This window comes from Pimephales promelas, chromosome 17 (assembly GCF_988280905.1).
Source record: "Pimephales promelas chromosome 17, fPimPro1.hap1.1, whole genome shotgun sequence".
Taxonomy (NCBI): Eukaryota; Metazoa; Chordata; class Actinopteri; order Cypriniformes; family Leuciscidae; genus Pimephales; species Pimephales promelas.
Window position 1 is genome coordinate 23,490,203 of NC_142785.1, and position 14,598 is coordinate 23,504,800.

At 37.0% G+C, this 14,598-nt stretch overlaps 1 protein-coding gene across 2 annotated transcripts; it reads left to right on the plus strand.

The window, feature by feature from the left end:
* The first annotated feature begins 400 nt into the window (after positions 1-400).
* On the plus strand, positions 401-14,128 carry bms1 (BMS1 ribosome biogenesis factor). Of its 2 annotated transcripts, none has more exons than XM_039664947.2 (23): positions 401-560; positions 1,655-1,831; positions 2,031-2,221; positions 2,440-2,519; positions 2,923-3,111; positions 3,189-3,331; positions 3,440-3,561; positions 4,435-4,628; positions 4,863-5,002; positions 5,097-5,635; positions 5,893-5,994; positions 6,266-6,420; positions 6,545-6,626; positions 7,133-7,212; positions 7,315-7,524; positions 7,882-8,070; positions 8,230-8,410; positions 10,172-10,230; positions 10,339-10,461; positions 10,600-10,747; positions 11,914-12,089; positions 12,190-12,351; positions 13,396-14,128. In XM_039664947.2, the coding sequence occupies exons 2-23, from the start codon at positions 1,662-1,664 to the stop codon at positions 13,621-13,623; spliced, it is 3,663 nt and encodes a 1,220-aa protein (XP_039520881.2). In that variant the 5' UTR covers positions 401-560; positions 1,655-1,661; the 3' UTR covers positions 13,624-14,128. The 2 variants fall into 2 exon arrangements, with proteins under 2 accessions (XP_039520881.2, XP_088978335.1); XM_089122209.1 differs by having other exon boundaries at positions 405-565.
* The last annotated feature ends 470 nt before the right edge of the window (positions 14,129-14,598 follow it).

Genomic DNA, 14,598 nt, shown 5'->3' on the forward strand with positions numbered 1-14,598 from the left:
AGATGGCTTTCGTACTACAAACACTCTAAACATACTTATTTTTTGCGGCCTTGAATTACTTTAAAATAAGTAGGCTACCTCAAGAGAGTAAGTGATTTTAGACAGCCTCAGTAGTGGGGATTTTCATTCAGTTCAGTGTTTTTTCTTTCTTTTCATCAAAAAAAAAAAAATCGTTATATGTGAGTCAAATCCATTTTACTTCAAAGACCACATGCTTATTTAACGAGTTTATGGTTTTCTGTTGCTAAACAACTTGTTATAACATTCGGTTTTTACAGGTACCATAAAATCAACATCTAGGCACAATAATCAAGGAAAAGTATTTTGTATGCGGAACGTGTGACACGGAACGATCTTTCCAGGGTCCATTTTGACAAGACAGACTCTGTCCAACGGAACCTCTTCCGGTCCACCTCTTACCGGAAGCGTATAGCGCTACACACGTGTAAACATTGGAGAGAGAATCACGTTGTGCGCTTGATATGAGACCATGATTTAACATCTTGGATTCTGCGATTATATGTGCAGGTGATCGAAATTAACAGTAACCACGCGGTGAGGTAAGGTGAGGATTTATTTTCCATACCTAAAAGTGACTGCATTGATAATGATTTAAAGAAAAACGTGTTTATTCATCAATTGCTCCAGTGTAAAATACCTGAAACTAAATAAAAGGAAATCAGTTTGTCCAAAATGTACGTTGTTCATGCATGTTTTGTTCTAATTTCTAGTTGTTTTGAGGTTAATACCAGTGGGTTTGGCTAGATTCACGATTCAATGTGTGTAGTTTATATGGGTGCAACAATATCGTGTCAAAAATATCGCAAAAATACAAATATAATGTTACAACAATATGTATTCAATACAGTATTGTGGATAGTGAAACTATATTGTGTATAGTTCACGCAAAATGAAAATTGCTGTTTATACATTATACTGCTATTTATAATGTTAAATATAACGTAGAATAATGCAATGGGGGAATATTTGTGGGTCATGATAATGCCAAATGTCTTATGTTACCAGTAAAAAGTGGCCTACATTATTTTAAATATATCTAGATAGTGACAACATGCAAACATATTCGTTGAAAATAATTGTATATGCTCAGCTTATATTTTTTATCCTTGTCACCATTCCATTGTCACTGTTAACCAGCACCAAGTCTAAGCCTATTCATTTACACCCACAATGTAAAATAAAATTTACCATTTTAATCAACAGTAATTTTTTTGTTAAATATTTGCCATTTGTCAATAATATCGTATCATGAGCTGAGCTCAGTATCTTGATGTGTATTGAATCGTGACATGAGGGTATCATATTACACCCCTAGTAGTTTGTTCTGTCTCAAAAGCCAGTGTATTATTATTCACAACCATTGTGTTTTAGATATGCGCAGGAAGTAAAGTCTTACTGATTCTTGATGTTTAGTAGATATTGGTTTGACTTTATGACATGTCAGACTTTAAATTGCTGGAGAGTATCAATATGCAATATAAAAACTGCAGCTGTCTCCCGGCAGCTCTTGTCCGAAGGTTAAGTAGAGTTTTGGTAGTTTTGGTCAATAGCTGGATGCGAGACATCTACATCATTCTGTGAAGTCAAATAAAGATCATTGCTGAATGCTAATAATCTGTCTTATCTCCTGAAGAGCAAAGATGGAGAAGAAAGAACAGAAGCGGCACCAGAATAAGCACAGTGGGCCCAAAGCACAGAAGAAGAACAGAAAGAAGGAGCATGGCACCGAACCAGAGCAGGATGAACGCAAGAGGAACCCACGAGCGTTTAGTGTTAAGTCAGCTGTGCGCATGGCAAAAACCTTCCATAGGTCAGTGTTCAGAAAGCTTCATTCATTGGTATTCTCCATACAGTAAGTGGAAAGATTTTTCCACTTACTTTATCCTATTAATGAGTGAAACATTTTCAAATTTTCATTCCCTTTGTTCTAATAACTTTCACTTTTTATATTTTAAGTCAAATTATTTGTCCCTTCTTTGCTTTTAATCTCTTTTAACATTATTTTGTAGGGCTCAGGATATTAAAACAAAGAAACATCACATTCCCCTGGTAGATCGGACCCCTCTGGAACCCCCGCCTATTGTTATAGTGGTGATGGGACCTCCAAAAGTGGGCAAAAGCACCCTTATTCGTTGCTTGATCAAAAACTTCACACGGCAGAAGCTTTCTGACATCTGTGGACCCGTGACTATAGTATCAGGTCAGTTTTGTAATGCATTATAAAAAACGTATGTAAAATAGTTTCCATTTACACCTGATATTAACATCCACCTTGGGTGTCACATTTCAAAAATCAAATGTCACATTTGCGGTAAGATTAAAACTGATGAATACCTCAGAGCAACAGCGTACTGACTTTTTCAGACAGAATCAATAAGCTGTGATGTGACTTTTTTTTTTTCTTGGAATTTTTTATAGGAAAGAAACGCCGCCTGACCTTCATTGAGTGCAACAATGACATCAACACCATGATTGATTTGGCAAAGGTTGCTGACTTGGTGAGTGCAAGCCTGCATCATTTCAATATGCTATTTCAATATTTTTATGTTTTTATTTTAATAATTAAATAATGTTATGTTAAAGCTGAATTTTCAGCAGTCATTACTCTAGTCTTCAGTGTCACATGATCCTTCAGAAATCATTATAATATGCTGATTTACTGCTTTTGCTTTATGCTGATTTTTCATTGTTAAAAACAGGTGTGATGGTTAATATTTTTGTGGATACCATGATCACTTTTTTCAGTATTCTTTGGTGAATAGAACTTACTTTTGACCAATTTAATGAATTTTTTTTTTAATATTAATAGTTGCCTCAAAAATCTGGTTTTATTTGAATATTAGACTGTAATACTAAATTATGTTCTCCAGTAATGCAGCTCTGATATCCTGACTTTATTAGGTTCTGATGCTGATTGATGCAAGTTTTGGCTTTGAAATGGAGACCTTTGAGTTCTTGAATATTTGCCAAGTTCATGGCTTCCCCCGGATCATGGGGGTTCTTACACATTTGGACACCTTCAAGGACAACAAGAGACTTCGAAAAACAAAAAAACGCCTCAAACACAGATTCTGGACCGAAGTTTTCCAGGTACGTCAACAACCCAGCATAAAACTGACATGTCTTTTAAAGAGAACTGTATGTGTCTGAACATAAAAGTCTTGCAGGGTGCCAAGCTCTTTTACCTGTCTGGAATGGTGTATGGAGAATACCAGATACAGGAAGTTAAGAACCTTGGGCGGTTCATCTCCGTCATGAAGTTCAGGCCTCTTGTCTGGCAGACTTCTCACCCCTATGTGTTGGCTGACCGGTGAGTGACCTGAAAAAAAAATGTTTCTTTTATTCTTTATCTTTCTAAGCATATGCTACATTTAACAGCCAATGATTTGTTTGTTTGTTTGTTTGTTTTTCCGAATAGTATGGAAGATCTTACTGATCCTGAGGCTATAAGGTTAAATCCCAAATGTGACAGAACCGTCTCTCTGTACGGCTACCTGCGTGGGACCTTTTTGAAGAATAAATGTCAGGTCCACATTCCTGGTGAGCTGTCATTAATGTTCTAATTTTGTAAACAAGTTTTGCTTAGTAACCAGATTTTACATTGTACTTGTGGTAACCCAATATTATTTTTTGTCAAATTTAATTTGGACTACTTTTTGCTCTTGTCAGCCAATAATTTGTTGCACAAACCACACCGGGGTCAGTGAAACAGTTCATGGTTTTTGAGGAAGAGAGCAAGTTCACAACCTGTCCATTTGGAATCTGGTTCCTTTGACTAACTTTAAGCAATTGAGAGATACATTGGCACTAAAAGTGTGATTGGACACACCCTTTGGTGTCAGCAGCAAAATACAGATTCTGGAAAGCATTTTTGTCTACTCTCTTTTAAAAGTTAATATACTTACCCTAACGTTTGGGCTAATTAATATATATATATATATTTTTTAAATGAACACCTTTATTTAGCAAGGACACGTTAAATTGAGTGACAGTGACTGTAGACGTTTACATTGTTACAAAAGATTTATATTTTAAATGTAATTTTGAAAAAAACTGTTCATCAAAAAAATATCCTGAAAATATTTCTTATTATACAAAGATAATAAGGAATTCATATTATACAAAGATATTTAGCAGGACTACTTTTTTCAACACTGATGATGATAATAGCAAATCAGCATATTAGGATGATTTCTGAAGTATCATTAGACACTGAAGGCTGGCATAATAGCTGCTGAAAATTATTTATGAAATATATATAAAAATAAAAAAGTTGTTTTAAATTTGTAATATTTTTATCAAATAAATTAAGACTTTCTGTTGAGCATAACCAAACCCAAACATTACAGTATTCATTTTGTTATGCTAACTATGCATTATTATATGGTTGAAAACTACTGAGAAATGTTGCAGGTGTGGGAGACTTCTCTGTGGCTGATGTTAGCTTCCTGCCGGACCCTTGCCCTCTTCCGGAAGCGATTAAGAAGAGAGCACTGAACATAAAGGAACGTTTATTGTATGCCCCCATGGCTGGCGTAGGAGGATTGGTGTATGATAAGGATGCCGTCTACATCGATATGCCTTGTGGACATGCCAACAAGCAGCAGGTCAGATTTCAGTCTCATCACGTCCCCTGTGACAGCATTTCCTACAGTTGATTTAATACCAGATGCAATAATGTCTGCAGTTTACAGGCAGTCACACAGCTTATTACACCAAGTAATAACACTTTTTTTACACTCAATTTTGTTCCATCAGCGAATGTGACCTTGACGTTTAAAGACGATTTGTGATCTGATGGATATTAAGTGTTTTAATGGTGTGAGAAATGTCTGTCCCAGGAGGAGGTGCGGCCCACCACTGAACTTGTTCAGTCTCTTATTGGAACACAAGCCACTTTGGATGTAAAAATGGCTGCCAGCAAAGTGTCACTTTTCACAGGAACTGCTGCACTAACACCAGAGGAGGTGCAAGAAAATGGGTAAGATTTGCTTATTAAAATTATTGTATTGTAATGTACCTGGAATTGACACCAAAGTTCACTTTTTTGTGTGCATGCATTAACTAATCAACAGGAAGCAGAACCCTATGGAAAGCCTTGAATGGGATGAAAAAGCACAGAGAGAGAGGAGGAGAGCTGTCTTTGCTGATCAAGATGATGATGATGATGATGATGATGATGATGAAAGTGATGATGATGACGATGAGGAGGAAATTAGTGATGAAGAGGATGAAGAAGAGGGTGAGGAAAATGAAGAAGGGGTGGCAACACTGAAAAAGCCCAATAAGACTCCATTGTTGGCGGATGCTCCTCCTGTGAAGAAACAGAAAGTTGAGGAGTGTGCAGAGATGCCTGTGTTTGCTGATAGTGACGATGAACTGGAAAAAAGTGAAGGAGAGGAAACTGAAGATGATGAAAGTGATGATGAGGAGATGGAAGAAGGGGAGCTTGCAAAAAAAAGCTCAGGTCCAGACTCTGGTCTCTGCTCAGAGGAAGATGAGGACGATGATGAGGATGAGGAAGATGAGATTGTAAAATCAAAGATGTCCTCCAAGCATCCAGAGGAAGAAGAGAAAGACACGGAGGATGCAGAGATGGGTTATGAAACTGCAGGTACTTTGTTACTAAATTAAATGTCCAAAATAATCTAAACATTAGATTTTGTTATTTGTTTTCAAGTAATCTTTAATTTATTCCGATTTAGGAATTCTTAATTAAATCACTCCGTGTTCACTTTGTCAAACCCTAAGCTGCCTTTACTAATTTCTCCCTTTTGCCTTTTTTATTATTATTAATGTTGAATTTTACTGCTCTGAAGTCCCCTTTTGAACATGTTAAATGTATTTTGTTTGTGGATGTTTATGTTGAAGGAGCACTACGATGGAAGGAAGGTTTGGCTGAGAAAGCAACAGAGGCATATTTAAGACAACAGCGCGCAGCTCCAAACCTGCGCAAGCTTGTGTACGGCACAGGTGAGGACAACGAATATCTAAACTCCAACATTAACCCACCATCAGATTTTTTCCTTATAATGATGTCTGGCAAGCTGCAAAAAATTAAATGCACTGTAAAATTAGTTCATGTGACCTGTGTGCTGCTGAATACCAAATGTTTTATGAGTACTGATATATTTAATTCACTCTCTGAAAAAAGGCACAGCATGAGGATCAGCATTAATTTTCAGAAAGTACATGAACCGCTAGTGCCAACCTATAATGGATCTGATAATTGTATGTTTCTCAGTGGCAGAGGAGGGAGAGGAGGATTCTAATGATGATGAAGAGCTGGGCGGTTTATTTAAAGTGAGCCGTCCAGAGAAGAGTAAGAAAGTACGAGCGGATGCGATGGACTGTTCTCGCTTTCCCCCAGACAGCAGCCATGACTGGGATCAGGAGGAGGTGAGAGGCAGCATAAAAACACATGTGCATATGCATTTAAAATAAATGTATTTGCATAATGAATTTAAATATGCCATTTGTTGTCCATGTCTTGTTTTCTTAAGATGTGTCTCTTTTTTTCCAGATGCTTGCATCTATCAGGGACTGTTTTGTGACTGGAAAATGGGAGGAGGATAAAGATGCTGCAACTCTGCTTAAGGAAGATGGTAAGAAAACTTAATGCACCAGATATATCATCAGCAGCTTATGATTCTGGACTGTTCTCTACTATAAGGGTGTTATAAGTACCGGTACTTTGGCACTTGGTCAATACTAATCTAATGCAAAAAAATAACGGTACAGAATTTACTACTCTATGGTGCATCCCACACCAACCCCTGGATGTGCATGCCTCAAATCTCCATCAACTGCAAGATGCTATCCTATCAATATGGGCCAACATTTCTAAAGAATGCTTTCAGCACCTTGTTGAACCAATTCCACGTAAAATAGGCAGTTCTGAAGGCGAAAGGGGGTCAAACACAGTATTAGTATGGTGTTCCTAATAATCCTTAAGGTGTGTGTATATAGCCCAGTCTACTATGTTAGCCATAAGCCTAGTCTGAGAAACTTTGAAAGTTGACATTTTTACTGGTTTTGATATTGACTACTGACATTTTGGTACTGTGATATCCATATTAAATAATTTGTTTCTTCCCTCTTGTCTTTCTAGATGATCTCTATGGAGATTTTGAAGATTTGGAAACTGGAGAAGTTCACAAATCAAAGGCTGGGAATAAAGACCAAGCAGAGGTATTCAAATCCAACTAGTTTAAAAAAACATTATCTTCTGATTGCATCTGACATGTTTTTGTGGTGCCTATTTATTTATTGCATTTTTTAATTTAAACACAGGGAGGAAATGATGATGAAAAGAATGAGGATGGTGATGATGATGATGATGAAGAGGAGGCTCCCCAAGTGAAACTTGATGATGCTGAAGTTCTAAAGAACAAGCGTTTGGAGAAGAAGAGGCGGTTGAAGGAGAGGTTCAATGCACAATATGATGATGGCGACGCCACATACTTTGATGACCTGAAGGAGGAGATGCAGAAACAGGCTGAGGTAAGAGGTCAAAGTTGAGTCGGTCACAGTCAGCAATAATGTGGAACAGTAATTTTTTTTTGTTCCAGTGATACAAACCTGTATGCATTTCTTTATTTCTGTGAAATCTAAGAAGATATTTAGTAAAATGCCCCAGTTTTTTTTTTTTTTAGGTTATGAAAGTCAGTAAGGACCAGTGATGTTTTTTTTAATCTGGTTGACTTTCACTGTATGAACAAAAACATTCTTCAAAATAATATTTTGTGTTCCACAGAGGAAAGTATGTATTTATATAAAAGTGAATGATTAACGTTTGTGGGTGAACTACTCTTTTATTTGTGAATTTCTTTCCTACTGACTCTCCCCTTCGTGTTGTAGCTGAACAAGCAAGAGTTCGAAGACATGGATGATGAAGTTAGAGTTCAGTACGAGGGCTTCAGGCCAGGCATGTATGTTCGTGTGGAGATCCCTGCTTTACCTTGTGAATTCGTCACCAACTTTGACCCCCATTATCCCATCATCCTTGGCGGTTTGTCAGCGACTGAGGGCAATGTAGGCTATTTGCAGGTAAGTCTGTAAGGCCGTATTTGTAGCAGACAATTGGATATTTTACGACTTCTAGTGTAGTCGATAACCTTGTGAATAAAGTGAAGGACATCTGATGCAACTCCAAGCCAAATGTCTTGGTAAAAAAATGCCAGCCCTTTCTTTATCTCCTCCATACAGATTCGACTGAAGAAACACCGCTGGCACCATCGTATCTTGAAAACCCGTGACCCTCTTATCCTATCTTTGGGCTGGAGGCGGTTTCAGACCATCCCCCTATACTACATCGAGGACCACAACGGACGTCACCGCCTGCTCAAATACACACCTGAACACATGCACTGTGGTGCCACCATCTGGGGTGAGAGACAAACCATACACGCACCTCTCCGATATTGGAAATGTAACATGCTCCTTCTGCTTCAGCTCTGCTTGAGCAGCAAGTGTAATAACGAACATCTAATGCATCTTTGTTTGTCATCTTTTCACCAAAAGTTATAAGCGGAGAACAGAGGATACTATGTTATAGGATTTTTGTAAACATAATTCCATCTCTTCACTCTGATGGCAAACAATATGCGTTACTCTACACTGCACAAAACTTTGCATTTGAACAGTCAATAGCAAATACTTTAACAAATAATAAAACGTACTTAATAAAGTGCTTTTGCTTGCACATAGAAACACACAGCGTCTCATGACAACACTACTAAAATAACTGAGCTGAATTCTTTCTTTGCTTATGCATTTGGGCGGCACTATGCAAACATTTCCTCATAGTAATAATGTAGGGATGTGAGGGAGAATTCGATCAAAGCATATTAGCTAGGCCTTTTTGAGGTACAGTAAATATTTTTGCTACATAACACAGGGGTTTCCAAACTTTTCCATGACAAGGTCCCCACTAGGTTCTGGCCAAGACCCCCCTTTTGCGGGATGTGTTATTGAACTCATCGACAATACTACAGCAAATGTAGAAATAAATAAAACATCTAGGTGAACATCAGATTATGTGATGGTGTTTGATACCAGACAGTCAGAGAGATTTACAGCACCAATTACAATTTTCTAGGCCGATACAGATTTAGCCGATCAAATTTGCTGCTCACGTGCCGCTTGCGGTCTGAAACGGCTGTAATTCATGAGGTTTCCTACATGTGCATTCCATGTGCACGTGGGATGCTGATGTTGCGTGATGTTAATCATGCGGCACCCGAGTGCATTTGTCATGGCCTAAAATCACAGAATTCTAGTCACCAGCTGATCAATCGGTGCATCTCTAAAAGATTAGCATTAAAAAAATAATGTTCAGATAGGCTATGCGACAAATTATTATAATGCTATTTCATAACAATACTCATCATCATATAATTTTTTTTTTACGTTTTATTTTTCCACCTTTTTTTTTTTTTTCACTTTCACTTTGAGAAGTTTGGACATAACCCATTAAAGAAAAAGGAAAATTTGAAAATGCATTGTATGACATGTATTTTATAACTGTAAAATGTATTCTTTTGTCAAAATGAACATCCTATTTTTTTCATATTTTTAATATGTAATCTATACAATGATCGGTTGGGAGGAAAAAAACATAGTATATAATGTTATTATTGATTATTAATCATTAATCGTACAATGATTGGGTGATGTTAATTTTAATAATGCTGCCTGAATCGGTAATATTTTATTTAAAACAAATAAATAATATACATAATATATTAATTTTATACATTAAAAAAATACTTTTTTATGTTTTTGCCTTGGGCCAACTCCATGCCCATTCATTTTCAGTTTGATTATAAATTGTAGAGTTTTAATATTTTTTAATTAAGATGATTATCAGCATATAAGAATTCTAATATTGGTGCGTCCATAATAAAAAAAAAAATATATGTTTTTGTCTTTACCGACAACATGCCATGTTCTTTATGTAGGTCTCACATCTAAAACAAAATGCAAATCATTTAGCAGCATTAAAATCTCAGCAACAAGCAATGCTGCGACTGCTTTAGCAATTCTGCACAAGCTTGCTGACAGCTCATTTATTCGATAAGTCGTGAAGCTTTATTCTGTCTCTCACTTCTCTTTCTTGTCATCTCATGCACTTTCAACTCTTCTCTAGGACCTATAACACCCCAGGGTACAGGCTTTTTGGCCGTGCAGACGGTCGGAGGTATTAAGGTAAGACACCAGCATATGATGAGAGAACAGGAGCAGCATGGGTCACAGCTTCAGTCCAACAAAGTCTTCCCTTTTCTCTTGGACTCATCCCATCTTATTTCCCCTCAGGCCAGTTTCCGCATTGCTGCCACAGGAGTGGTTCTGGACTTGGACAAATCTGTTACTATTGTGAAGAAGCTCAAACTGATTGGATACCCTTATAAAATCTTTAAGAACACCTGCTTCATCCAGGTAGGGAGTCCTGCAGAGTCAGGAGTTTTTCCACAGTGTAGCGGCACAGCACACCAGGGAACTATAATAATATAGTCCTCATCCTCTCTCAGAATAATTGGACCCTCTTATTTTTGCTCTCTTTTTTCCGACTCTAAGGGAATGTTTAACTCCGTCCTGGAGGTTGCGAAGTTTGAGGGTGCGTCCGTCCGCACAGTCAGTGGCATTAAAGGGCAGATAAAGAAAGCCTTGCGCACCCCACCAGGCGCCTTAAGAGCCACGTTTGAGGACAGACTACTGATGAGTGGTGAGTCAGACTTATTTCTCTGTTTATAAATATTTTTGTTGCCTCAGTCAGTTTTTTTTTTTTACCAGTTTTATGTATTTGTATATAATGAGCTGTGCTTTGGGAGTTTTATCAATGTGCTTTATTTATCAGAAAAGTCTATGATTGTAATGACTCCCAAGAAGCTCTGTTGTACATAAACAACCACCTTGTTAAAATGGAGGGTATTATTGCTGATTATTATGCTCCTCTCTGGAGAGACAGGCATGTGGAAAATCTCGCAGTGAGGCAGTTTGCGGATTCGAGGCTTATTAGGTCTACTGCATCTTTTATTAGATGATGATTTGTTTATATTAGGGCTGCGAAATTAATCAGAATAAAAAATCTGAATCCCTTTATGGCCGTGTGATTATTAAACCGCAAAAGGCTGCGATTTAATTAAAATATGAATTAAAAAACATATTTTGATAAAAGAATATCAAAGTGAAGGTGGATTATTCTGCGCTGTCTGCTACACACAGTTTACTCCAATCAAAGGCAAAATACTCACGTTCTGCATAATTCCAAACATTTTGGCTGCTAGTATTATGCAAATCTAAGATAGAAAAGCACAATAGAAAATCTTCAGCTGTACATAGAAATGTTTATCTACACTATTGTAAATGTTTTTGAAAGAAATGTTTATTTCAAAATACAGTAAAACAGTAAATTGTGAAATAAAAATAGACTTATTTATTCTAAAATGTAATTCCTGTGACAGCTGAATTTTCAGCATCATTACTCCAGTCTTCGGGGTCAAAACAGCATTTATTCGAAATAGGAAACTTTTGTAATATTTTAAATGTTTTTACTGTCACCTTTGAACAAATTAATGCATACTTATAGAATAAAAGCATTAATTTCCTTACTAATTTCCTTCCTCACTATTAAAATCTTACTGACCCACATCTTTAGAATGACAGTGTATATAATATACAAACTTAGGTTAAAAAAGAATAAGGGAAAATAGAAATGCACTGGTTCAATGACTTGTTGACATGTTTATCTTATTTGCAATTCAAAACATATATTTTGTAAAATTAAATTACTATTAATACAATACATATTACAATTACTATAATATTTAAAACATAATTGTTTTCATCAAATAGTGCAGTCCTATAATTTATATGAATGTCTGTCTTTAGATATTGTGTTTCTGCGCTCCTGGTATCCGGTCTCGGTTCCTCAGCTGTATAACCCAGTGACATCTCTACTAATGCCGGTTGGACAAAAGGACACATGGGGAGGTATGAGGACCCTCGGACAGCTTAAATACGACCTGGGCATCCGCAATAAACCCAACCAGGACTCACTGTACAAGGTAAGTCCTCTTAGAGAAATGGTAAGTCACCAGTTAGTAGTAGTTGTTATTGGTTGCTGTTGTCCTCTTCATCTTCAACCCTGTCCTTGTATCCCCACAGCCGGTTGTGAGGCAAGTTCGACACTTCAACACCCTCCACATTCCCAAAGAGCTGCAGAAAGCCCTCCCCTTCAAAAGCAAATCCAAACAGATGCAGGCCAAAGGCAAAACGCCACGGGACCTGCAGAGACCGGCTGTCATACGAGAGCCCCATGAGAAAAAGGTGAGAGCAGTCTGACTCGTCCATCTCTGTTTTACATATGTCATGCCTTTGTGAGCTTTCTTACTGTCATTATACTAAGACGGTTTTAATATCCACTATTAGTCTAAAGTTAATCCACCAAAGAAACCTCCAGAGTGTTGGCTGCGAAATATCGTATTTCTTTAATCCGTGTCCCTGGCAAATACCAAGACAGCTTTCTGGCCAATTTCTTTACCAATCCCCTTTGAAATCCTCTTGTCTGAAAGATGACACAGGGGGTTACAATTTTTAATCAATTTCTTCTACTCCTGGTTCTAAGATATGAAAGGCATTGATGTGAGAAAGTAATAAAGAGTTTTTAATCATTGTCATCATTTAATCTGCTAGACTTTTTTTTAATCATTCCATTAGAGGTTGGTGTATTAATTCTTACAACTAAAAGGTTTTATTCAGTTACAAAACAGTAATTACTAGGACAAGATGCTCGAAGGAATAGAAGGTTAAGAGCCCATAACTTTCCTATTCTTTCATCACTCTCAATGCAACCTGCTGACTTTTTGTGAGTTTTTTTGGTCCATTAACCATTCAAGGAATACAAATAAATAATTCTAATAAAGTAAGACAGGAAAACAAGCATTCATATTATAGGAAATCAACTTTAAAATATTTGTTTTTACATTTACTAATCGTAATATGTATTTTTTTTTTTTAAATGCGACCAAAAAGATCCATAATGTGTCAAAGTACATGGCAAGTTGTGACATTGTAGGAAATCAACTTCAAGACATTAAAGAACACTTATTTTAATAGTTTTATTATTTTTGCTTGCTTTTTTTATTGTGCGGTTCAGGGCTTCTGTAATAGTGATTGCGTCTGTGGTTAAAAGAGTGAAGGTAGTTGAGAGAAAAGGTCTAACATCATGTTTTACTTATTTTGTTTTCTAATGTTTTGTTACTTATTTTTGAGTGCCCACGTTCTTTTGAGGACCATGACATGCTGTCATGTTTTACCCTTTTAAACTGATGTCTCAGTTTATTCATAAAACCTCTAAACCTTTTCCACCAGGTGGCAGCATTAATTCAGTCTCTGAGTACAGTCTACGCATACAAGAATAAGAAGGCGAAAGCAGAACAGAACACCAAGCACAAAGAATTCCTGAAACAGAAAGAGAAAGAGGATGGAGAGAGGCAGAAAAGGCTGAAAGAGGAGAGAAAGAAGACCTTCCGTGCAATGGGACAAAAAGAGAAGAAGAAACTCAAATCCAGCCTGAAGGGAGCATCCAAGGACAATTGAGTCTACCTCTCAACTCGCACCTGATTCTGTTAGACTGTGACTCCAGGCCCATTGGATCACACTCTTATTTAGACACTTTGGAGTGTGACATAATTCGATTCTCACACCAGCTGCCATTTCTAAGCTGGCTCAAGAGTTGAGATGATGACACCATTTGAGACCGGAATGTGGGTATTGCTGAAGTCTAAAAGTAAGATACAATCTCACCATGAACAAGAACAACAGAACTGCCTAGTGAATCTGAAAGGATTTTTTATTTTAAAAAAATATGGTAACTCTTTACAACAAGGTTCATTATGTATAATAAACTAACAGTGAACATTTTTACAGCATTCATTAATCTAGGTTAATGTTAATTCATGAATACATTTTTAAAAATATCCCTAATGCATCAAAAAATGTAAATTGCAATTTCTTCCGGATATCTACCACAGTCTCATGAAACCGCTTATACTTGTGTTATATTTTTTTCCAATAAAAATCCATTGGGAAAAGGGTAAGGAAATGAGGTTTGTTTCATATAAAAGGGTGGGATGCTTGTCAACATTCAGTGAAATCAAAGTGCAATGAGTTTAGCAGAGGATGGAGGTGCCTACTAGTTGGCCCTTAAATTTGATTCTTTGAGGTCTGGTTTTAAGCGACAGCCTTGTTTTTTTTTTTTAGCCATTAGTGAGTTGGTGTGATTTTGTGCGTTTTTGTTGTCAGACATAATCATCTGTCTGCTGCTGAGCAGTTTCTAGATTCCTTGTTGTTTTTTCACCAAGCAAAACGGCAGGTTGATGAAAAGCCTATGAATAGCAACTGTACTGCAATTTGTCAGAATCAGGGATTGTATGGACAGATGTTCAATAGTGCGGGGAGTGTCTCCATATGTGCGATTGAGATTTATTGACAGTGCTAATTAAGCATGTGAGGTGTTTCGATGTCTTTAGAGGAAGAGGACGGCAATGAGATGATCCTGCAAAACTGAGTCTC